The following is a 25,460-nucleotide window of genomic DNA, read 5'->3' as shown; positions in this document are numbered from 1 at the left end:
ATAGCTGGTCAGTGATCACACCTAGAAAATCGCTGCTGTACATGAAGAGCACGCCTCAAGGGTGTTGGGAGCAACAAAGGAGTCCATGCTTTTGAAAGTAACGTGTAGCCTGCCTGTGAGTGCTTGCTATGTGGCCCACCATATGCTAGGTAGCATCACCAAGGGGAGGAAATAGCCCAGGTCCACCTGGGTTTGAATCCTGACCACGTCACTTACTGATTGTGACCTTGGATAAGTTATTTAACCCGTTTGACCTCTGATATGGTGTGAATGTGTCCCCCAAAATTTATATGTTGCAAATTGAATCACCAATGCAACAGTCTTGAGAAGTGGGACCTTTGAGAAATGATGAGATCGTGGGAGCACCCTCATGAATTGATTAAGGCCATTATCATGGGAGTGAGTTTGTTACAATAAAAGGGGAGTTCAGCTCCCTTTACCTCTCTTTCATGTGTGCTCTCTCTCCATGTGACCCCCTTTGGCCATGTTATGATCCAGCAACCAGGCACTCCCCAGATGGCCAAACAGGTGCTAGAGGCTTGCCCTTGAACTTCTTAGCCTCCAGAACCCTGAGCCAAATAAATCTCTTTTCTTGATAAATCATGCACTCTGGTATTCTGTTATATTATAGCAGCAGAAAATGGACTAAGACAGAAATGGGTACTGAGCAACAGGGCTGCTGCTATAACAAATACTTGAAAATATGGAAGCAGCTTTGGAACTGGAAAATTGGTAGAGGCTGGAATAATTTGGAGGAGCAGGCTAGAAAGAGCCTGTATTGCTGTGGTTAAGGCATTAAGGGTGATTCTGGTGAGGGCTCAGAAGAAGAGGAGAGCTATAGAGAAAGTCTGAATCTTTTTAGACATTGGTTAAGAGGTTGTGACCAGAATGTTGATAGAAATATGGACAGTGAAGGTCATTCTGATGAGGTCTCAGATAGAAATGAGGAAAAAGGTATTGGACACTAGAGTAAAGGCCATCCTTGTTATACAGTTACAAAAAACTTGGCAGACTTGTGTCCATAACCTAGGACTTTATGGAATGAAGAACTTAGAGGCAATAAACTAGGATATCTGGCAGAAGAAATATCTAAGCAGCAAAGCTTCAGGTTGCTTTGTGGTTGTTTTAACTGCATATATAGTGACATGTGAAAGCAAAGAAATGACTTAAAGTTGAAATTTATGGTTAAAAGAGAAGCAAAGCAGAAAGACTTGGAAAATTTGCTGCCTGGCCTTGGAAAGAAGGAAAAGGCATCTTTAGGAGAGCACACCAAGAGTGTGGCCAAGCAACCTAAAGTGATTAGTGTGGATAAAAGGGAGCCAGGCACCATTTATTAAGACTGTGGGAGAAAGACCCCAAAGGCATTTTAGAGACCTTTGAAGCTATGCGTCCCATTACTGGCCCAGAGATATAGGAGGGCAGACTGGTTTGGGAATAAGCCTGGGGCACCCTCCATGGGCTCACTGCCCAGAACCACCTTGGGACTCTGCTCTCTGCGTTTCAGTGCAGTGCCCCTCAACTGTGCCAGCCATGGCTCAGGTGGGCCCAGATGTGGCCTGGCCTCCCACTCTGGAGGGTGCAAGTGGTAAGCCTTGGTGGTGTCTATATGGTGCAAATTTTGCATGTGTGCAGAATGCAACAGCTATGGGTGCATGACTTCTTCCACCTAAATTTCAAAAGATGTCATGCACAGCCACTTCCAAGATCATGGAACTGTAGGGGCACCAGCATGGTGGCCTGCAAGCACAAGACTCCAACCCATGATTGCTGCTGGGTGGACTGAGCCCAGAAAGACCATAGGGATGGGGCTGCCTGATGCCTTACGGGTCCAAACTCCACTCCAGTGTGCCCAGGATTTTGGACATGGAGTCAAAGGCAATTATTCTCCAGCTTTAAGACATAATATTGTTTTCGATTTTGGGTTTTGGACTTTCATGGGACCTGTTACCCCTTTCTTCTTCCCTGTTGCTTGCTTTTGAAATGAGAATGTCTATTCTATCTTTATTCCACCATTATTTTTGAAAGTAGATAAATTATCCCTTGGTATCCATAGGAGATTGGTTCTAGGACTCCTCACAGATATCAAACTCAAAGGAAGTTCAAGTCCCTTACATAGAATGGCATCATATTTGCATATAATCTACACACGTACTTCCATGTACTATAATCATTTCTCAATGACTTGTAACACCTAATGCAATGGAAATGCCATGTAAATAGTTGTTATACTGTATTGTTTTCTTTTTTGTATTATTTTTGTCTTGTATTGTTATTTTTATTTTTTTCCTCAAATATTTTTGATCTGCGATTAGTTGAATCCAAGGATGTGAAACCTGCAAATACAAAGGGCCAAGTATAATTTGTTTTGATTTCACACGCTCACAGCTGGAGGGAATTTGCCTCAGGATTAATCGTACCTTGAATCTCACACATATCTAATTTAGGCAAGACTCTGGATTTTGGACTTTTGAGTTTACACTGGAACCACTTAAGACTTCTGAAACTATTGGGATGGATTGAATGCATTTTGCATTGTGACAAGGACATGAATTTTGGAGGCCGGGGTTAGAATGCTAGGTCCTCCAAAATTTGTGTGTTGGAAACTTAATCCCCAATGCAACAGTGTTGAGAAGTGGAACCTTTAGTAGGTAATGAAGTCCTAGGGGCACCACCTTTATGAATAGATTAAAGCAATTATCATAGGAGTGCATTAGTCACAAAAGGGGGGAGTTTGGCCCCTTTTTCTTTTCTCTCTCAAATGCCCTTTCTCCATGTGATACCCTTCGGCTGTATTATGACCCAACAAGAAGTCCCTCACCAGATGGCCAAGCAGATGCTGGTGCCATGCACTTGCACTTCTCAGCTTCCAGCATTGTGATCCAAATACATCTTTTTTCTTTATGAATTACCCAATCTGTGGTAATATGTTACAGCAGCAAAAATAAAACAGACTAAGACCAACTCCAGTTTTTTAATTTGTAAAGAAGTAGATATTTTTCAGAGTCATTTTCATCTGGAATCCTAAATGGATTAGCCCAGTGCGTGGAATACAGGATACTATCAGTAAATAAAAAATTCTTTGTACAATTTTACTTTAAACCATTTTGATAGTCACAAAATGTGTAATCCCTCACCCCTTAGAGATTCACTGTGAAAAAACAGATGTTTTTCATGCATGTTTTTCATACATGTTTTTCATGTATCTATAAATACTTATTCTGGAGCACCTATTTTGCACAAAATACTGCTAAAATGTAAGCTATAATCAGATCCTAAAGAACGAGCAACGTGGATTGAGAAAAATCTAATTAAGGAAATTTTACACCATTTAAAATGATGTCAAGGAGGTGTATCTAGGAGGCTGTAGGCTTCCTAGAGGTGCTTACTTCCACATACTATATAAACAATTGAGTCGTTTTAATTTTTTTAAGCAATTAAATATAAACGAATGGGTACAGTTTGCAACAGATTGCCACCTGTCCAGATAGCCTACACAAATACACTAAGGTGTGCTTACTTCTACTCCATAGAAGAGAATATTAAAAGCAAACAAGTTGTCAGCCAATAAATGGTTGATTGTTGACTTTTAATTTAATTGTAATTGCCATGGTATTTTTTGTTAGCCTGCACTGTTTTTTTCTAGGTATAGAGAGGGATTAAAAGGGCTGTTGAGATCCAGACAAACTCACTCTGCTGATCTCAAACAGTCCCTTATTCCAGAGCCATCTGTGCTACCATGCTGGGGATGTGGCATAGTGGAAACACTTGGAGTTAGAGTGAGATGGCCTGGACTCAAGTCCTGACATGTCACTCACGAGTTATGATGATAATAATCAAGACCAGTGCTTGTAGGGCCCTTAGTCTGCGACAGGCACGATGTAAAATGTTTGATATGCACTATTTTGTTTAAACCTCACAACTGGCCTGTCTGGTAGAAATTATGATTATCCCCATATTTCAGAGATTTCTTTTCTTTTCTTTTTCTTTTTTTTTTGGCAGCTGCAAGATTTAATAGAGTGAAAACAGAGCTACCATATAATGGCAGGGGGCCCAAAGGGAATTGCCACTGCTGGCTGGAATGCCTGGGGTTTATATCCCGATCATTGTCCCTCCCTCTGTGCTCTCGGGTGATAGATTATTTGATTATTTCTTTACCTCCTGCTTTTAGCCTAATTAGTATTTTAGTGAGCTCTCTTTACTATGTGATTGGTCAGGTGTGAGCTGAGTTACTAGCCCCTTGTTTAAAGGTGGGTGTGGTCACCTTCCCCAGCTAGGCTTAGGAATTCTTAGTTGGCCTGGGAAATCCAGCTAGTCCTGTCTCTTAGTACCCCCTCTCAACAGGAAAACCCAAGTGCTGTTGGGGAGGTTGGCTGATGACCACACTAACTGCTTCCTGCCGAACTGGAGCGCATAGTAGGGGTCATGCAGTTGAAAGTTCCTTAGGAGGGGTGCTTTTGATGTCATCAACATTGGAGCATGGGCTAGCAGGCCAGTCCAGGGGTCTGTAGTAGATCTTAGTCACAGACTGCATCTGGGGCTCCATTTGAAGAACCATTTATAGTTTTACAGCTTCAATTCTGGAAGAGACAAACTTAACCAGGAGGTTAAGATACAGAGATTGAAATGTATAGCCTAAAGTGCAGCGGGAGGTACATCCAACAGTTAGTAGGATTTTGGCCAAGGTTCCATCGAGCCTAGTGAGGGTGGTATTAAATAGGCTTACCAGGCAAGTATGGGTACAGAGGGTCTTCAAAGGCATACAAGAATTGAGAGTCAGGATGTACAGGGATGTAGAAAAAGGCATCCTTAAGGTCCAGGACTGTTAGCCACTCTGCTTCCTCTGGTATTTGGGAAAGCAGAGTATAAGGGTTAGGTACAGCTTGGTATAGAGGGACAATAGCCTCACTGATAATCCTGAGATCTTGCTCTAACCTCCACTGTCCGTTGGGTTTCTGTACTCCTAAAATTGGAGTACTGCAGGGGCTATTGCATAGTTTTACTAGGCCTTGGGCTTTTAGGTCCTTAACAATCTTTTGGAGTCCTTGTTGGGCCTCAGGTCTAAGGGGTACTGCCTTTGGTAGGGAAAGGAGGTGGAATCCTTTAGTTTAACTTGAACGGGATGGGCATTCTTCGCTCCTCCATAATGTCCTTCTGTTGCCCAGACTTCAGGATTAATTCCCTCCTCAAGCAGGGCACAACAAACAGGTGTTCCTTCTGTATGTTCAGGTGTATAATGACCCCTGCTTTTGCGAGAATGTCTCTCCTTAACAAAGAAGTGGGGCCTTCAGGCATAATTAGAAAGGCATGTGAAAAGAGCAAAGTTCTCCAGTCACAACTTAGCAGCTGGGAGAAGTATCTAGTGACTGCCTGTCCTAGGACCTCTCAGATAGTGACAGATCTGGAGGACAGTTGTCAGGGACAGGAGAGTAAGACTGAGAAGGCTGCACCAGTGTCTAGGAGACAGTTAACCTCCTGGCCCTCAAAGGTCAAGCATACCCAGGGCTCTGTGAGGGTGATGACATGGGCTGGCGCTTGCCCTGGGCACCCTCAGTCCTGCTGCTGGATCATCTGTTAGTGGCTTCTGACTCAGAGCACCTTCGTCCCCTGGGGCAGTGGGCCTTCCAGTGATTCTCTTGACATAAGGGGCATAGATGAGGGGGTGGCTTATTTCTATTCGGACAATCTTTTTTAAAGCGTCCTTGCAGACTGCACTAGAAGCAAGCCCTGTTAGGCATTTGATTTGCCCAGGCTTTCCATATTCCAGAGCCTCCAAAGTCCACTTGCCGAGGGACATGGCTAAAGGGGTGGCCTTCTTTTTCTCCCGTTCGTCCCATTCCACCTGCTCCTCCTGATCTCTATTATAAAAAACTGAGGTTGCCAAGTTCAGTAGGGTTTCTAAGTTTTGCTCTGGGCCTCAGGTGGACTTTTGAAGTTTGTTTCTAATATCTGCAGCTGACTGAGTGATAAACTTATCCTTTAAGATTAGTTGGCCTTCAATAGAGTCAGGTGACAGAGAGGTATGCTTCCTCAATGCCTCCCTTAGTCTCTCCAGAAAGGCAGTAGGATTTTCTTCCTTTCCCTGTGTTATAGTGGATATCATTGAGTAATTCATAGCCTTCTTCCTAGTTTTCCTTAGTCCTTCTAGCACGCAAGTTAGCAAATGTCTGCGGCACCAATCTCCATGTTGTGATTCTGCATCACAATGAGAGTCTACACTGGGAACTGCCTACTGGCCTGTGGGGAATCGTTCTCTTTCCTCTGTTGTCACCCTATCATTGACCTGACTGAGATACCAGAGATCGCCAAACTCTCAGGCTGCAATTATAGCTGTCCTTCTTTCATTTGGGGTTAGTGTCTGATCTAGCAGTAACATTATATCTCTCCAGAATACATCTTAGGGGTGTTTTTGCCTTTGGGAAAACATTTCCCATCTGAAAAAAGAACATGAGGATGCCAGCACCCCTAGTCATTTTCCGATGAGCATTAGTCCTAGAGTGTCCTCTATGGTCCTAATGCTTATTCCTTTCCAGGGTGTGTAACCACCCATGGACATCTGCTTACCGGATTAGTTACGCTCACTGATGTAGCAGTCCTGCACCTGTTTTCCCACCTTTCTTGACCACAAAGAAAGGAGTCCGGGCTGCTGGATTCTGGTGGTCCGTTACCAGCGTGCCCAACATTGCCTTTGCGATCAGGGGTGAGTTCTTGAGCTGGGCTGCACAACCCAGTTGCCCCATCAAGATGCATTCCCATAAACAACAATTCTTATGCAAATTCATTTCAGAGAGGGTGTAGGTAACCCTTTGAGTCAGGATTGAGATAGAGTTTTTGCCCACTAGGGCATTTGTCCTTCTTTTCCTTTGTAGGAATACACCCTAATTATTGATCTTAAACTTTTTGTTGCCCCGGATTAAGTCCTTTTGGGTAAGAAATATGAGAGATGGATCCTGTTTATCCTGTGTGCCTTTTTCCTAAAAGAAGAAGAGCAAGGAGAAAAAGATGGGCTTACTGGTTTTGTAAGTACTTTAAGGCTTGGCTGAATGCAAACAGCTCGCACCTTTGAGCAGACCAATTATTAGGCAATTTTCCCAACTCTGCTTCTACAAGAGTTTCCTTATCAATTACTGAATACCCATTACGGTTTTTTCCCTCAGTCACCCGGGAGGAACCATCTATCTTCCTGTCCTTAAGGGGGTACCTCCCGAGTCTGGTCAGACCTTCGTATGGTAATTAAGATTAAAATCCCCTGTTAGGAAATTGGCTGGGTTAAGGGAATTTTCAGTGGTTAATGTTAAATCATCTTTTTTTTTTTTTTTTTTTTTTAACAGACTAGCCCCATACTTTAAGATTTTTGAGTTAGTAAGCTACCTTTTTTTTTTTTTTTTTTTTTGACTTAGGATAGTTCTGAACTGGTGAAGTGTGCTCACAATGAGGTTTCCTCTAAAAGTTATTTTTCTGCTTCCTTCTGTTAGCAAAGCAGTTGCCAGTACAGATAGAATGCATTTGGGCCATCCCTTTAATTTACTCAATTCGCTTTGATACTGATCTATTATGTTGTCGCAGGCCCAGTTCCAGTGTTAAAGTACTGGGTCATCAGTCCTAAGGCCCTCGCCAAGGAGCTGAGGCTTGGAGATTGTATTGCACAGGGTGGGTAAGTTGGGTAGAAATTGAGGGAGGAGAGTACTTACACAATGGCAGAGCAATCCTCCTAGCCATTTACAAACTTGTGGCCCTGGCAAGGGTGGTGGGGAACGGGTCCCACATAACTGCCCATGTTGACAGCTGTATACCTAAATTGGGAGGGACACCAGGGGCAAGACTCCGTGGGTTCATAGCCTTTGTGCCTAAGGACACAGTGTAGAGCTTCCTTAGATCCCCTTTGGAGATACAACTTGCTCTAATACTTGGGAGAGGAAGTGAAAGTCTGAAGCATTAGTACCTAGGAGGCAGGGATTGGAGGAAGTAGATTCAGAGGTAAGGAGAATTCTGGGGCTACACTTTCAAGAAAGTCATGGTTGGAACCCAGGAGGTATGGGTCAGAAGAAGAGGTAGGGGTGCACACATGGGCAACTATAGAGTAGAGACTTCTGATTGCATCATGATCTTGACTGATCAATGCCCGGAGTTTGGGATGACAGCTTTCTGCCTCTAGTCGGCCTTCGGCTTCCCCCAAGAAAATTGTGAAAGCAGAAGCTGGTTCCAGGCAGACCAATGCTCCCAACCTAGAAGGATTGGGTGTTGTTAGAAAGCCTTTTCCCAGAAAGCCTCACAGCTGAGTCTTAAGTCCAGCAGCCACGCTAATCGTTTGTAACTGGCCGACAGGTGCTCGGTATTTTCCTCTGATTCTAAGGAAGGATAGGACAGAATAGCAAGCAAAAGTGATCCAATATTACTCACCACTTTGGAGAAGCCCTGTATGGGCCACCAAATGTTACTGGAGGGTCTTTGTTCTTAGAGCTCCCAAGATGGGGCGGGCTGCTCCTAAGATGGCAGCAAGCCTTTTGTTCTCTGACCTGGGGTTCTTGGCCTCACAGATTCCAAGGAATGGAATCATGGGCCATGTGGTGAGTGTTATAGCTCTATTAGAAGCCGTGGGTCACGGAAGAGAACCGTGGAATGCAGTGACTAGTGTTCAGCTGGATTAGGATGAACCTGGGCACTTAGGTATGCAGGAACAATGGCAAGCTTTTAGCCCAAACAGGAGTGGCAATGGGTGCCTTGCTGGATCAGAAGTGCAGCGGACACCCTGCCAGATCCGGAGGGGTGGAAGTCAATGGCGCGTCTGTGATGGCAGCACTCAGCAGTGGTGGACGGCAAGTGAAAGCTCAGCTCGAGCCAGAACAAACATGGACCAGAAGAGTGTGCAGTTGCAAGATTTAATAGAGTGAAAACAGAGCTCCCAAAGGGGGTTGCCCTCAGAGATTTCTTGATCTTACCAAATTTCCCAATGCTCTTTCAAATCCTGGACTTGTCATCAGCAAGCATCCTATGCCCTCATCCTTTTCTCTGAACATGTCTTTCATCTTCTTGCCCTACTGAGACCCAGATGTTTTCTGTGAACATTGTTTTCCTGCAGCATCTAGATGGAAGTTCATGTTCCACACCTTGCTCTCCTTTGTTGCTTCCGAGTCATTTCTTCTCTATTCTCCTTCAAAGATCTCAGCTCCTTTGAATGTGATGTCGTTAGATTACACCACCCAACCCTTCTTTGTTGCAAACATCTAGTGACCTCTTAGTTGTGCCTCCTCATTCATTAAAGCTGTCAACATCTGGTCCATGTTCTTTTCACCTCTACTCCTGTCACCATTTTTGGTGACTTCAATATCCAGGTGGATAACTGTGGATCTTGGCCTCCTAATTTTTTAATCTACTCTTTTGCAATGATCCTTTCCTGTTTTTCACCTTAACCAATTTAATCCTATTTATGCCCTCACTTTGTGTATTAGTTCATTTTGCATGGCTATAAAGGAATATCTGAGGCTGGGTAATTTATAAAGAAAAGAGGTTTATTTGGCTTATGGTTCTACATGATGTACAAGAAGCCTGGCACCAGCATCTGCCTCTGGTGAAGGCCTCAGGAGGCCCAGCTCTTTTAACAACCAGCTCTTGTGTGAACTTACAGAGCAAGAAGTCACTCATTACCGTGAGGATGGGGACAGCACCACGCCATTCACGAGGGATTCATTCCCATGACCCAAACACCTCCCACTCAGCCCCACCTTTACCACTGGAGATGAAGTTATAACGTGAAATTTCAAGAGGACAAATATCAAGCAATATCACCTTGACATCAGTATTAATTATATTTCCTCTGAAATCTCAATTCCAAACAATCCAGTTCTCATCTTACATATTGCCTTCTCAGGTGTTCTAACAGTCCCATATCAACCATTTTGGACCAAACTGGGATCACCAATTCACTGTCCTGAGTAATTTTTCTTCCATCACTACTCCTGTCCTCACTTCTTTCTTTTTTTTTGAGACAGAGGCTTGCTCTGTCGCCCAGGCTGGAGTGCAGTGGCTCACTGCAAGCTCTGCGTCCCAGGTTCATGCCATTCTCCTGCCTCAGCCTCCTGAGTAGCTGGGACTACAGGTACCTGCCACCATGCCGAGCTAATTTTTTGTATTTTTTAGTAGAGATGGGGTTTCACCGTGTTAGCTAGGATGGTCTTGATCTCCTGACCTTGTGATCCGCCCGCCTCTGCCTCCCAAAGTGCTGGGATTACAGGCGTGAGCCACAGCGCCCAGTCTGTCCTCACTTCTTTCTTTCCTCAACTTGGAGTTGATGGCTCATCATGGATGTCACTCTTCTGAAACTCCTCACTCCCTCTGGGCTTGTCACTTGCCAAAAACTTCACTCTAGCTAAGCTATCTTGTTGCCTACTCCTTGTCTGTAACTGAGCCATGGCATGGGGCTGCAAAAAAACGCACAACCACGCTGTTGGTCTCACCTTATATTTATGGCCACAAATCTAAAGTGGGTTTCACATTGTCCAACAATCTTTCTCTAAGCCCCTAGTTATGTCCTCCTTCTTCTTTTCCAAAATGACTATTTTATATTTCTTCATTTTAACCCCATATGCACTCCCGTCCCTTCACCATCATCATTCTCAGTTGTTGACTTTCCCTCCTACTCATTGAGAAAACAGAAGCTATGATAAAATGGAAGCAATGAGAATGGAACTGTCGTGTTTCCATCACTAAGTGTACCCAGTATCCTGTACCTGAACCCACATTCCCAGTCTTCTCTTTAATTATGGTTGGAGCATCCCAGCCCTGATCAAAGGCCAGACTCCTCTTCTCAATTCCATCTCCGCTCACCTACTTCATTGGCTACTCCTCATCTCCTGTGTTATCTCTGCCTTCTTTGCTAATGCCTAAAGATAGGAGTCCCCCAAGGCTCAGTCCTTGGATCTCTATTCTTTATTTGTTCTTTCATAGGCAATCCCATCCATTTGCATGGCTTTAAGAACCATGTGTAAACCAAGGTCTCAAATTTCTCTCTCCTTGGAACTCTAGATTTGTGTATCTAACTGCCTGACAGCTCTGCTTGGGTATCTACCAGTCACTTCAAACCTCTCACGTTCCCCCCATGCTCTTGCACTTCAACCAGTCTTCCCTATCTCCAGCTACCCAATTGATTAAGACAAAAACCTAGGTTATCCCTGATTTCTCACTTCCCCTCCTCACTCCCGCTATGTCTTTACCCAATCCAACAGAAAATGTCACCAACTTACCTCCAAAACCTACCATTTTGTTCACTTCTCTCCACCATGACTTCTAATCTTAGGCACCATCACTTTTCTCTTGGATTCTGCAAATAGTCTGACTTCCACTCTTGTCCCATGAACCCATTCTTCTAAGGGATTTTAGAAAATATAAATCCAATTATGTCATTTCCTTCCAAAGCTTCCATTGCCCTTGGAATAACCAGATTCATTTCTAGGACCTTCATTTTCTCACCCTCCACTTTCGTCTTATATTTCAGGCACACAGATATCCTTTCTATTCTTAGAACAAACTAAATGATTTCTTTAAGACATCTTAATTTCCATTAGGTGCTTTTTATTTTCTGCTTGAAGTGCTCTCTTTTGGTTATTAAGGTCTCAGTTTGAATGTCACTTCCCCAAAGAAGCCTTCCCCAACCCTGAAATCCCAGGTAGCCCTTCTGAGTTGCTCTGCTATATCACCACATTAAATTTCCTGCACATAACTCAACACTTTTCAAAATTATCTTTTTTGTGTATTTGTTTACTTGTTCATTGTATGTCTCCCTCCCCGGAGTATAAGCTAGCTGAGGGCTAGAATTTTGTTTGTCTTATTCACCGCTGTATTCCCAGCCCCCAGAATACCTGACACATGGTCAAAGTTTGTTAAAATGAATGAATGAATGGATGAGACTCAGACAGGTTAAGTAAATTGTCCAAAGTCACAGAGCTAACAAGTCATCAAGCCATGGTTTGAATGCAAAATTTGGAGCTTTGTGTGGCTCCAAAGCCCATGTTTCCTGAAAACTTCCCTCTACTGTCACAAAAAGCCATGTGTTCAGGACTTCAATTTACAAAATACTTTTGCATGCATTACCTAATTTGCTCCACATTGTAACCCGGTATGATATAATCATAGCTTTGCTTTTTCCAGATGTGGAAACCAAGGCTCAGAAAGGTTTAGTAATTAATCCAAGATCCCTCTCAGAGAAATAGAAGGGCTGGTAAGTAGCAAGGCAGGAATTCACTTCCCAGGAATTATGTATGGGTATGTGGCACCCAACCACACCACCTCTGAAGCTCACATTCTCACGCTGATAATCAAGGGTATTTTATACATGAGAATGGCTCATCAGGGCCATTCATTAGGAATCTAAGTGGGGAGCTGGAAGCACATTAAATGTACTGAGGCTAGGCCAGGTGTGGCGGCTGACATCTGTAATCCCAGCACTTTGGGAGGCCGAGGCAGGCAGGATTTCATGACCAGCCTGGGCAACATGACGAGACTCCATCTCTACAAAAACAAATAATCAAACAAACAAACAAAAAAACAACAAAAAAAAACTAGGTGTGGTGGTGTTCACCTGTAATCCCAGCCACTTGGGAGGCTGAGCTGGGAGGATCACTTGATCCCAGGAGGTCGAGGCTGCAGTGGGCTGAGATTGTACCACTGCACTCCAGCCTGGGTGACAGAGTGAGGCCTTGTCTCAAAAAAAAAAAAAAAAAAGAAAACAAAAAGAAAAGTACTGAGGCTAAACAAAGCCTTGCTCCTGAAGAAAGGAGAGGTGTGGGGGTCCTATGGCAACTACTGTGGGTTTGCACAAAGGTCCCCAGATCATAAAACAAAGTGGTTTGGGGATCTTGGAAGGTTACAGGGGTGGACTTCAGTGTCTTGTAGGAGACAAGGCATTTTAGAGTAAATTGGGCATGTCCTAAGGTAAGGATCTGTGTCCTTCCACAGGTCTAGCTTTCTTGCCTGCCAGTGTGTCCTACCTTATTGGCACCAACCTCTTTGGTGTGTTGGCCAACAAGATGGGTCGGTATGTAGCCTTGGGATCTGGGACGAACAATAGAAATGTAAGATGGAAGAGCGCCTGTTCCTGATCTTGGAATGATGAACAGCTTCCATACGGTTGAAAGTTTAGGATGAGTACACACCGATAAAAACTTCCCACTGGGAGGATGGGCAGTGAGTGAGTGGTGAGGGTGGTATGGAGAATGGATTGTCCTGAGCTCTGAGCTGATTGTTATAGAAAAGGCAGTGGATACATGAGGGGCACCCCTTACTTTCCATCCATTTGCTGTCCAGTTGAAGAGATAAAATAACCACAACAGAGAACAGCTATGAAAAATGCAGTACTTTGGGAAAGTAGTTTTCAAATTATGTTATGTGGAACCCTAAGGAGTTCTATAGAGGCACCCCAGAGGCCACTGAGGAGGAAGGGTTGGGGGCCAAGAGCTATGAGTCTCCATTCTGTCCCTTCACTACAATAAGGACAGCTTTAATTTTATCTTTGGTGTTTAGCATCAAGATTTTAGAAGCACTGCCATAAGACATCAGAGAAGGAAAGAAGTTTGGTACTTTCTGTGTTTTTTGAGATAGACCTCAAGGACCAAATAAAATAGGACAGGCAGGAGGCAGTCTGAGCTGGGCAACAGCATGAGTTAAGTTTGAGGGCTACTTCTAAGGAGCAAGTGCCTTCTGAGTCAGCTGATTCCTCCTGTAAGGGAAGGAAGAGTGTGTCCCACGGCACCTCCTCTGCCTTTCTATAGAAAAAGGGGTGGAGCCAGGGGGGACAAGGAAAGGGCAGGGAGAGAGCTCATTTGGGTACAAACTGGTCATGTAGGGATGCTGTCCTCAGGTCCTAAGGGGTTGCTGGGATTAGGGCTGGTGGGACAGGTCAGCATGGTGGTGATGCGGTACAGGTGGAGGGGAGCTCTCTCCTAGTGGTGTTTGATGACGGCTTTTTTCTTCCAGGTGGCTGTGTTCCCTAATCGGGATGCTGGTAGTAGGTACCAGCTTGCTCTGTGTAAGTATAAGAAGACCTAGGGGAGGGGAAGGGGAGAGAGAGAGAGAGAGAGAGAGAGAGAGAGACAGACAGACAGACAGACAGACAGACAGAGAGAGAAAGAGAGTGAGAGAGACCCAGACATTTAAGGACTACTTTCCTTTAAGATGAGCAGAGTTGGCTTGGCAAGGACTGTCAGAAAAACTGGTTCTGAATAGGCAGGAATTTAGCACAGGGGAAGAGGCCACCAGCTGCTGTGGCTTTCCATTGAGGGGAAGTGGGAAAGGAGAGGAAGAGGGCTGCAGGGCAGCTGGAGCCGGAGGTCTGAGGCTGTACATGTGGGCATATGAAGTGATACATGTTGGTATCCATTTCTGGGGATGGCAAAATGGTGTGTTTTATGACTTCATTTACTCATCCCACCCTGACAGAGCCTCATAAATCCCCAGGGAACCATCATCCATGCCCCAGTCCCTGGCACCAGAGGCTTGATAGAAGAAGAAAGAAAGAAGGACTTTTCCATTTCCAAGAATCCCCATCAAGCTCTCAAAGCCTTCATTTCCTCCTCTCCCCAGTGGGGATGAGAAACACACAAACCTCCCAGCCTTGAGAGAGAGAATAACAGGGCTACAAGGCACTGTAAACTGTGCTCAAGACCAGCTGGAGGTCCTGAGCAGGAGCATGGGATCCGGGTTCCACGGCAGGTTTTGCCACTTTCTATGCATGTGACTTTGAGCAGGTTACTTCATCTCTGTGTGCTCAGCATCCTCATCTATGTAGGCAGGGTTCTGATGGTGTCCACAGGGTGGTCAAGGTAATCCAAATAAACCACAGTGTCTGGCACGTGGTGAGCCCATAGTGAATCTCAGCCAATACTATTGATAAATTATAAACATTTCTTGAAGCATGAACCCTAAAACTTGTTATCACCCAGTAGCATCTAAACGGTATGCTAAACCCTTAAGGGGTGAGTGTCCTGGGGTAGCAGGTTTGAATGGCAGGTACCCAGAGAGGGAGGTAAGGAACCTGAAAAAGAGGGAAGAAAGGGTTTTTGTTGGGGGATTGGGAGGGCAACGGGAATGAGTCTCACAAGCTTCCTGATAGGGGACCCAAGCCACACCACCTGCCCCCTCTAGCTTACAGCTAACTGGTTGTTGGGGCCTCTTCTCTATCTTCTTTTTCCAACAGCTACCAAGTTAGAAGTCTAAATGAAACCTTTCAGTGATGTCCCTAATGGAAAACAGAGGCAACTTTATTCCATGAAGAATGAGACCAGGAGTGTATGTTTAGGTGGAGACGGGTAGAGGAAGGGGAGAAAGTATCCATGGAACAGAGGAAGACCCTCGTTAGAGCATAATGGAGCCAAGTCTGAGGTCCAAACTTGATCTTGCCACTCATTAGATCTGTAACTTTGTATAGAGCAATAAATAAACACAACAGCGCTGGTGAAGTTTTCATATCCTTAAAATGGAGGTATAGATTCTTTTCCGTGAGAAAGTGTGAGAGTGCAGGAGGATGATGTATGTGGCCAATAGTGCACTCTGAATAAACTCATTTCATGTGAAAACTCTGAACCTTGCTCCCACCTGACCCATCTGGAGTCCTGATGACTCTTCCTCCTTCCCCTTGCAGGTTCCTCTGGCTCACAATATTTTTGGTCTCATTGGCCCCAATGCAGGGCTTGGCCTTGCCATAGGTAAGAAGTGCCCTCAAAGAAAACAAGAAGCCCCTGCCTGTTGGCTTTGGGTCTGATGCCTTTCCTCCCCCTTTTCTCATCAGAGGATGTAGGTGGAGAGGCAGAAGGATCAGGAGGGCAGCTGGCAGGGTTGTGGAGAGATGAGCTCGTAATTCCCACCTGGAACAGGTGTTGGTCCGAGGGAGAAGACAGCAGACAAAGCAAATGGACTAAATGGAGGAGGAGAGGCAGGATGGTACTGACTGTGGGTGGGGCTGACTGTGTCCTGTTTGTTCTGGCCACAGGCATGGTGGATTCTTCTATGATGCCCATCATGGGGCACCTGGTGGATCTACGCCACACCTCGGTGTATGGGAGTGTCTACGCCATCGCTGATGTGGCTTTTTGCATGGGCTTTGCTATAGGTATGTTGGCAGGACCTGGTGCCCCACTTTCCCCTATCTACTCTTTACCAGCTGGAAGTGCAGCCAGGAAGCTATCCTCCTAGGGTTCTGGAGATCTTTGATGCTGAGACATCCTCTGGGTCACCCACTGCCGCCAGCATAGTGTCCTACGTGGAGGATGCTCCATATGGAGGCTCCATAGACACTTGTGACTTTGATGTATCCCTCCCAGGTCCATCCACCGGTGGTGCCATTGTAAAGGCCATCGGTTTTCCCTGGCTCATGGTCATCACTGGGGTCATCAACATCGTCTATGCTCCACTCTGCTACTACCTGCGGAGCCCCCCGGCCAAGGAAGAGAAGCTTGTAAGGAGCGCCGACTGTTAAAAGAGAAATTCACTTCTGTTTCTTTCCATCATCTCTCTCATTCCCTTTCATCCTGGGCTGTTATTTCCTCCCTCTATTGCTCTGTTGATACTCTCTCTGCTTTGCCATGTTTCCCAATCCCTTTTCATCTTCATATTTCTTTTGTGCACTTCCTTAATTTCCCTTCTCTAAGTAACCACTTCCCTCTTTCTGGGGCTATCAGGAAGGGTCTTCAGTAGAGAAGGGAAATGGGGGCAGAGGACCATCAAAGACATCCTGTAGTTACTGTTCTTAGCTTGCTAGTTACTAGCAAGATGTGAGTTACCAAGTTAACTACCTCATAAGTGGGCAGAATTCCATTGGCACATCCGTTCATCCACTCATTCACTCTAGTGCACCATTATCCTTACCAGGTCACTTTTTTTTTTTTTTTTTGATGGAGTTTCACTCTTGTTGACCAGGGTGGAGTGTAATAGTGTGATCTCGGCTCACCACAACCTCTGCCTCCCGGGTTCAAGAGATTCTCCTGCCTTGGCCTCCCAAGTAGCTGGGATTACAGGCATGCACCACCATGTCCGGCTAATTTTTTGTATTTTTAGTAGAGATGGGGTTTATCCATGTTGGTCCACAGGTCACGTTTTTAAAAGTACAAAAATCCCAGGGAAGAGATCCATACCATAGGAGTTTCTTTAATAAAGCACTTTCTTCTTACTGCAGCACAAACATCCTGAGGGCCTGATGGGTTTGGGATGCCGACAGAGGCTGCTCAAGGGAACAAAAGAAGACATGAAGGTGTGATAGGGAGTGGTGGTGATTCCATTTGGCTTCCTGCTGTAACTTTCACTACTACTGTTAAATTCAGTTAAAAGCATATGAGATACTTGTACTGACAAGGGTTGATATACTAGGTACCTCGGGAGGCTGGTGCATGTACATGCAGAGGGTCCTATGCATGTTTCTTGAGTACTTAGCAATGCCAGCCTTGGATGAACTAGTGGGAGAACGGAATGAGGAGATTGGTAAAAAAAAGATGTGCGGTGGTTGGCCGGGCGCGGTGGCTCACGCCTGTAATCCCAGCACTTTAGGAGGCTGAGGCGGGCGCATCACGAGGTCAGGAGATCGAGACCATTCTGGCTAACATGGTGAAACCCCGTCTCTGCTAAAAATACAAAAAATTAGCCTGGCGTGGTGATGGGCGCCTGTAGTCCCAGCTACTTGGGAGGCTGAGGCAGGAGAATGGCATGAACCCGGAAGGCGGAGCTTGCAGTGAGCCGAGATTGCGCCACTGCACTCCAGCCCGGGCAACAGAGCGAGACTCCGTCTCAAAAAAAAAAAAAAATGATAATAATGTGCAGTGGCTTCTCTTCTTGCCTCTCTCTGCAGGCTATTCTGAGTCAGGACTGCCCCATGGAGACCCGGATGTATGCAACCCAGAAGCCCACGAAGGAATTTCCTCTGGGGGAGGACAGTGATGAGGAGCCTGACCATGAGGAGTAGCTGCAGAAGGTGCCCCCTGAATTCATGATGCCTCAGTGACCACATCTTTCCCTGGGACCAGATCACCATGGCTGAGCCCACGGCTCAGTGGGCTTCACATACCTCTGCCTGGGAATCTTCTTTCCTCCCCTCCCATGGACACTGTCCCTGATACTCTTCTCACCTGTGTAACTTGTAGCTCTTCCTCTATACCTTGGTGCCACAGTGGCCCATCTTTTATGGGAAGACAGAGTGATGCACCTTCCCGCTACTGTGAGGTTGATTAAACTTGAGCTGTGACGGGTTCTGCAAGGGGTGACTCATTGCATGGAGGTGGTAGTGAGCAATGTGCCCCTGAAACCAGTGGGGCGACTGACAAGCCTCGTTAATCTGTTGCCTGATTTTCTCTGGCATAGTCCCAACAGATCGGAAGAGTGTTACGCTCTTTTCCTCAACATGTTCTTTCCCGGGTTTTCCCAGCTGAGTTGAGAAAATGTTCTCAGCATTGTCTTGCTGCCAAATGCCAGCTTGAAGAGTTTTTTTTTTTTTTTTTTCCATTTATTTTTTTTTAATAAAGTGAGTGATTTTTCTGTGGCTAAATCTAAAGCTGCTAAAAGGGCTTTACCCTTAGTGAAAAGTGTCTTCTATTTTCATTATCATTCAGAAACAGGAGCCCATTTCTCTTCTGCTGGAGTTACTGACATTCTCCTGACCTCCCCTGTGTGTTCCTACCTTTTCTGAACCTCTTAGACTCTTAGAAATAAAAGTAGAAGAAAGACAGAAAAAATAACTGATTAGACCCAAGATTTCATGGGAAGAAGTTAAAAGAAACTGCCTTGAAATCCCTCCTTATTGTAGATTTCCTAATAGGAGGGGTGTAATGTGACATTGTTCATACTTGCTAATAAATACATTATTGCCTAATTCAGACCTGGTAAACTAGATGTTGTTTTATAGCACAAGAGAGTGTATGGGCAAATAGAGCAAATACTATAAATATTATCACACTTTCCTACCTTTTTGAAATACTTATTGGGTGATGGGATTTCAAAGAGGTGGGAGACATGGCATCCCCCTAAGTAGCTCCCCATCTGTTTGGGCAAACAGGGTGTGAACAGTATAAAAAATGATTAATGCTGCAAGTTAGTATACATTCTGTGTTCAAGTATGAACAGGTGGGATGCTCATAGGCTGGGTGGGAAATAATGGCAGAGACAGAGGTAAGAAGCAGGATGGAGAGACCCACAGAGACAGGCTTTTGGGATGCCTGAATATCAGATTGGGGTTTTCAGACTTGATCTGGAATGACACCAAGGTCTGATTTTTGCACTGCTCTGTAGGAGTCTGGGGCTCCAACACAAACCCTGAATCAAAGAGCACATTCAAGCTGAAACTTTCAATGAATCTTCATCGTGCAAATGATAGATACCTGACTTATGGATATGTTTTTAGGGGGCTGGCATTAACTAGACACCTGATTTCCAAAACCAGATGTGTTATAATCATCTTTGGTCAGGATGACATCTTTCTCAGACTTTGAAGGAGCTCAAAGGTGAAATTATAAAATTGTTTGTCAAAATATATAAACTGTAAGTACACATGCAGAGTGAATGAATGACCATTGGGATACCTTACACAGGTGGCAGTGGGGTGGGGCGGGATGTGGAGCTCTGGCAATGACAGCCTGCTGACTCTGACATCCACCTGGGGCAGGGCTTATAATAAAGACTGGGCTTGCTACAGAAATGAACACATTTTAAAAATGGGAACAATTTTTTGTCAGAGAAACTGATTCCTGGCTTGCCAGCTAACATTGTTTGAACAATACGCAAAGATGTGGATAAAGGGAAGCCAGTGGACACAATTTGAGACTTTTAAAACAATTCTTGTCAAGGGTTAACACCAGGCTGGGCACAGTGGCTCATGTCTGTAATCCCAGCACTTTGGGAGGCCAAGGCAAGAGGGTCACTCGAGCTCAGGAGTTCGAGACCAGCCCGGGCAGCATGGCGAAACTCCTTCTCTACAAAAAATTTAAAAATTAGCTAGGCATGGTGGTATGTTCCTGTGGTCTCAGCTTCTCAAAGGGCTGAGGCAGGAGAATCACTTGAGCCCGGGAGGTGGAGGCTGCACTGGGCCATGATCGTGCAAATGCACTTCAACCTGGGCAATAGACTGAGACCCTGTCTCAAAAAATAAGAAGTCAACACCAAACACTGTAAAGTAAGTCAGGACACTTTTTAAAATTATAGATCAGAGGTAGGTTAAAGATCATAAATGTAGCCTATATATGGAAGAGTATAAAAAGAAGAATTCCACAAAAATAGGAAATGGAATTAGACTTTATTAGTGGCCTTATAAAGAAGGCCACTAATATAAAGAAGAGAATGCACGGTAAATTTCCCATATTCACAGGTCAGATGAATTTCTTGTAACAATGAAAATGCCACCCAGCAAGGATGAGCCACAAGTTTTCTATGAAAGTATCATAAAATGGCACTCCACTCCACTGTGGGACAGTTGAAGAGATGCGTTTTTCCCTCATGAAAGGGAGGAGGTGCAGAGACTATAAAAATCTTTGAAGAAAGACGGGCTTTCAACCACCAATTACCATGTAGCAAACAAGACAGTGCAACTAACGAGCTATGGTGCTCAACAAGCCAGGAAAATGTTGGCGTTTATCAGAGCATTAGAAGCAAACCAGAAGACACATCCTTTCCAAAGTACAAAAGCAGGAAAAGTGTGGCAGTTCCACATTAGGGTAGGAGCTACAGCACCTTAAATTAAGGAGGTAACTACGGAGGCTGAAGGAACGCAGAGATCACACAGGATGATGAATGGGTGGCAGGAAGAGCAGTGTGGCAAGTGACAGGAAAGTTCTTATGGAGAGGGACCCAAATTCAAGGGGATATTATTAAAGTAGCCTACACCTTTAAGGAGGCCCATTTGTGATGGCCACAGTCTCAGAACACCACTGGAGGAACTCTAAAATCACTAGAGGGCTAAGTCTAGGGTGAATATTAGGAAATACTTCCCCCCACTCACCCACTGTGTTCTTATGTATGGAATTGATTTTTCCAAGATAAAGCCTTAGCTACATAAAATAATTTTTAAAAAAATTTTAGAGACAAGGTCTTGCTCTGTCACCCAGACTGGGGTGCAAAGGTGCAATCATGGCTCACTGCAGCCTCCACCTCCTGGGCTCAAACAATCCTCCCATCTCAGCCTTCTGAGTAGCTGGGACTATAGGTGCATGCCATCACACTCAGTTTATTTATTTTTTAAATTATTATTATTATTATTATTATTTTGTAGACACAGGGTCTTGCTTTGTTGCCCAGGCTTAAAATAAATTTCCTAGTAACATTGCTCCCCACTCCTGGAGGTAGCTCTGTAATGCTTGTACGAGTCAGTCCTCTGAGGCTTACTTGAAGAAAGGGCGGTGCAGCCCTTCCACACACCTTCCCTGGATGTGTGGTTGATTCTTGGCAGGCTTTGACACCCCAGGGCTGCTGCGTTACACAATTCAGTTCTGCTGAGCTCACCCCTACAATTTCGTGTATGGGACAGGACAACTTTCTCTGCAACAAGGCAGGAATGGAGCATGGTGGCTTTGGTACAAAGCGCTCTCTGCTGTTTCTGGGAGGTGCTGAAGAGAGAAATGGTCAAGTCACAAGGTGGTTGAGGGAGGACCAAATCAGGAATAAACAGACATAATCCTGAGGTCCTAGCCTAGCTCTGACATTAACTAGCTGTGTGACCTGGGACAAGTCATTTCACGTCTCTGGGCTTTGGCATCAACTTCTGTAGCTCTGGCTTTCTGTGGCTCCATCTGCCACTGGCTCATTTTGGGGTGGCTTTCTGTGAGCTCAAGGGCAGGACCTGAGCGAGGAGCCAAAGACAAAGCTGAGAGGTCAGACAAAGGTGAGAGCCAGCATCACCCCAGAAACACAAACGTCATTTCAGGTTTCATTTGTTGCTTTCAAGAAATTATTAGAAGCAAAGTGTGTTGTGATCCCCTCCCCTCCTCCTTGCCCTCCTTGTTGTCCTCCTTCTCCTTATCTTCTTTCTCCTCCTCTCCTCGCTCCTCTCCTCCCCTGCTGTCCCTTCTCCCCCTCCCCCCTCCTCCTCCCCCTCTTCTTCCTCCTCCCCCCCCCCCTTGTCCTCCTCTCCTCCTCCCTGCTTCTTCTTCCCCTTTTTTCTTTCTTCTTCTGGAGAATGACGAGTACAGTGTTAGCAGAGGCATGAGCGTGGTCAAGGTCTTTTAGGATTTGTCATCCAAATCGAGTCATTATGTGGTCTCTGGAAATCATACGGGAGAAGAGTGCAGTTTGGGGATCATACATTGCTTGTTTTGGCTACTGACCCCAGGTCAGTAATTGACAATTTTTCTTCTTTTCTTTTTCCTTTCCTTTCCTCTCCTCTCCTTTCCTTCTTTTTTTTTTTTTTTTTTTTTTTTTTTTGAGACAGTGTCTTGCTCTGTTGCCCAGGCTGGGGTGCAGTAGTACGATCTCGGCTCACTGCAACCTCTGCCTCTCAGGTTCAAGCAATTCTCCTGCATCAGTGTCCCAAGGGGTAGCTGGGATTACAGGCATGTGCCACCACGCCTGGCTGATTTTTTGTATTTTTAATAGAGACAGGGTTTCACCATATTGGCCAGGCTGGTCTCAAACACCTGAGCTCAGTCAATCCACCGGCCTTGGCCTCCCAAAGCGCCGGGATTACAGGCGTGAGCCACTGCACCCAGCCAGCAATTATACCTATTAGGTAGAATTAGGGTGTGCTGAGGGGCAGCCGACCAGGGTGCAGGTCACAACAGGTTGCTGAGCAAATAGTCACAGGAAAGCAGGAAGTTTTGTGTGTTCAGGTGTGACTCAACGTGCAGGTGGCCTGGTGCTCAAAGTAGGTCTGCCATGATATTCATGGAATGACAGGGAACGGGTGGGGGAGCAGTGTTACAGTGTTGCAAACCAAAGCCCTCTGGGGAATCTCCACCACATAGAAACAATGTGACAGTGAAAACTTTGTTATTTGTAACGTGAGAATAACAATGACACAGTTGTAACAGGAGTGTAATTAAGATGAATGAGGTAATAAGAAGTAGACAAAGAACACACTTTATCAACCATAAACCCCTATTTAAGGCCAGATGCAGAGGCTCACATCTGTAATCCCAGCACTTTGGGAGGCTGAGGAGGGCGGATCATCTGAGGTCAGGAGTTCGAGACCAACCTGGCCAACATGGAAGAAACCCCATCTCTACTAAAAATACAAAAAAATTACCTGACTGTGGTGGCACACATCAGTAATCCCAGCTACTCAGGAGGTTGAGGCAGGAGAATCACTTGAACCTGGGAGGTGGAGGTTGCAGGGAGCCAAGATCACACCACTGAACTCCAGCCTTGGTGACAGAGTGAGACTGTCTCAAAAAAAACAGAAACAAAAACAAAAACCCCACAAAACTTGTTTAAGTGCTACTTTCTATTATCAGCGAGTTCAATTCTCTTATCCTACAGAAGAGAAAACTGATGAGATGGGTCTCACTATGTTGCCCAGGCTGGTGTTGATCTCCTGGGCTCAAGTGATCCTCCCATCTTGGCCTCCCAAAGTAATGGGATTACAGGAATGAGCCACTGCCACCAGCCAAAATCCATTTTTTTGGTAACAGCTTTATTGAGATACAATTCACATGCCATACTGTTCATCCATTTAAAGTATACTATTCAGTGGCTTTAAGTATATTCACAGGACTGTGCAGCCATCACCACCATAAATTTTATATTTTCATCAGCCCAGAAAGAAATTCTGTGCCCATTAATCACCCCTGAATTTTCTTTCAACAACACCCTCCAGTCCCAGGCAACCACTAATCTTTCTTTCTCTATAGATCTGCCTACTCCAGACACTTGACATAAATGGAATCATACAATATGTGGTCTTTTGAGACTGGCTTGTTTCACTAAGCATGTTTTCAAGATTTATCGGTATACTATCACATCTGGGATTAAGTAAAAATTAAAAAAAAATTAAAGGTTCATCTATATTGTGGTATGTATCACTACCTCATTTCTTTTTATTATTAAATGATATTCCATTATATGAATATATTACACCTTATTTATTCATCTTATTTCATTCATCAGCTCATGGGCATTTGGGTCATGTTCACCTTTCAGCTGTTGTGAATAATGCTGCTCTAAACATTTATGTACAAGTTGTTGTGTGGGCGTATGTTCTCATTTCTCCTGGGTATATACCTACGAGTAAAATTGTTCGGTCCTGTGATAACTTGATGTTAAAACTCTGAGGAACTGCCAGACTGTTTTCCAAAGTAGCTGTCATATTTCCACAGTCAGTGGATTTCATATTTCCACAGTCGGTGGATGAAGGTTCCAATTTCTCCACATCCTTGCCAACATTTGTTATTGTCTGTCTTTTTAATTATATCCATCCTAGGGGTGTGAAATGGTCGCTTGTGGTTTTGATTTGAATTTTTCTGATGACCAATAATGTTGAGCATCTTTTCATGTACTTATTGACCATGTATACATTTTCTTTGTGGAAATGTCTATTCAGAGCCTTTGTCCATTAAAAAAAAAAAATGGTTGTCTTGGCCGGGCTCGGTGGCTCACGCCTGTAATCCCAGCACTTTGGGAGGCCAAGGCGGGTGGATCATGAGGTCAGGAGTTCAAGACCAGCCTGGCCAACGTGGTGAGACCCCCTCTCTACTAGTAATACAAATATTAGCCAGGTGTGGTGGCATGTGCCTGTAGTCCCAGCAACTCGGGAGGCTGAGACAGGAGAATCGCTTGAACCCAGGAGGTGGAGGTTGCAGTGAGCCGAGATTGTGCCACTGCACTCCAACGTGGGTGACAGAGTGAGACTCCATCTCAAAACAAACAAATAAAAAAAAAAAAAGGTTGTCTTTTTATTATTGAATTGTAAGAATTTAAAAATACATATTCTACATACAAATTCCTTATCAGATATGTGGTTTACACATATTTTCTCCCATTCTGTGTGTTGTCTTTTTACTTTCTTGATGGTGACCTTTGGAGCACACACGATTTTAATTTTGATAAAGTCCATGTGTCTATTTTTTCTTATTGCTTATGCTTCTGGCATGACGTCTAACAACCCATTGCCTACCCCATGGTCATGAATATGTACACTTACGCTTTCCTCTAAGAGTTTTTAGATTTAGCTCTTACGTTTTCATATTTGATCCATTTGTATTTTTTTTTATATGGTGGGAGGTAGAGGCCCAATTTCATTCTTTTACATGTAGATATCCAGTTGTCGCAGAACGACTTAGTGAAAAGACGATTCTTTCCCCATTGCGTTTACTTGCATCCTTTCTGAAAGTCAATTGACTGTAAATGTGAAAATTTATTTCTGGATTCTCAATTCAGTTCTATTCATCTATCTGTCAGTCTTTCTGCTATTATTTCATGTCTTAATGTAACTTTCTAATAAGTTTTAAAATTACATCGTTAAAAAGTAATAATGCCTCAAGTATATGACAGAAAACAGCAGGCTTTTGTGT

At 44.5% G+C, this 25,460-nt stretch overlaps 1 protein-coding gene across 2 annotated transcripts in view; it reads left to right on the top strand.

Moving 5' to 3' along the window:
• SLC18A1 (solute carrier family 18 member A1) overlaps positions 1-18,845 on the top strand; it is a 36,301-nt gene extending 17,456 nt beyond the window's left edge. Inside the window, exons 10-15 of one of the 2 annotated variants that reach the window (XM_034965732.3) lie at positions 12,949-13,027; positions 13,966-14,017; positions 15,629-15,692; positions 15,977-16,096; positions 16,308-16,441; positions 17,825-18,845. In XM_034965732.3, coding sequence (XP_034821623.2) covers positions 12,949-13,027; positions 13,966-14,017; positions 15,629-15,692; positions 15,977-16,096; positions 16,308-16,441; positions 17,825-17,938 — 563 coding nt within the window. In that variant the 3' untranslated portion in view covers positions 17,939-18,845. The remainder of the gene's footprint in view (positions 1-12,948; positions 13,028-13,965; positions 14,018-15,628; positions 15,693-15,976; positions 16,097-16,307; positions 16,442-17,824) is intronic. The other variant, XM_055116348.2, reaches the window with a different exon arrangement.
• Positions 18,846-25,460: the final 6,615 nt, after the last annotated feature.

Source organism: Pan paniscus, chromosome 7, assembly GCF_029289425.2.
Source record: "Pan paniscus chromosome 7, NHGRI_mPanPan1-v2.0_pri, whole genome shotgun sequence".
Lineage (NCBI taxonomy): Eukaryota > Metazoa > Chordata > Mammalia > Primates > Hominidae > Pan > Pan paniscus.
Note: the sequence above shows the minus strand (reverse complement) of the source record. Positions and strands in the feature narration are given on the sequence as shown.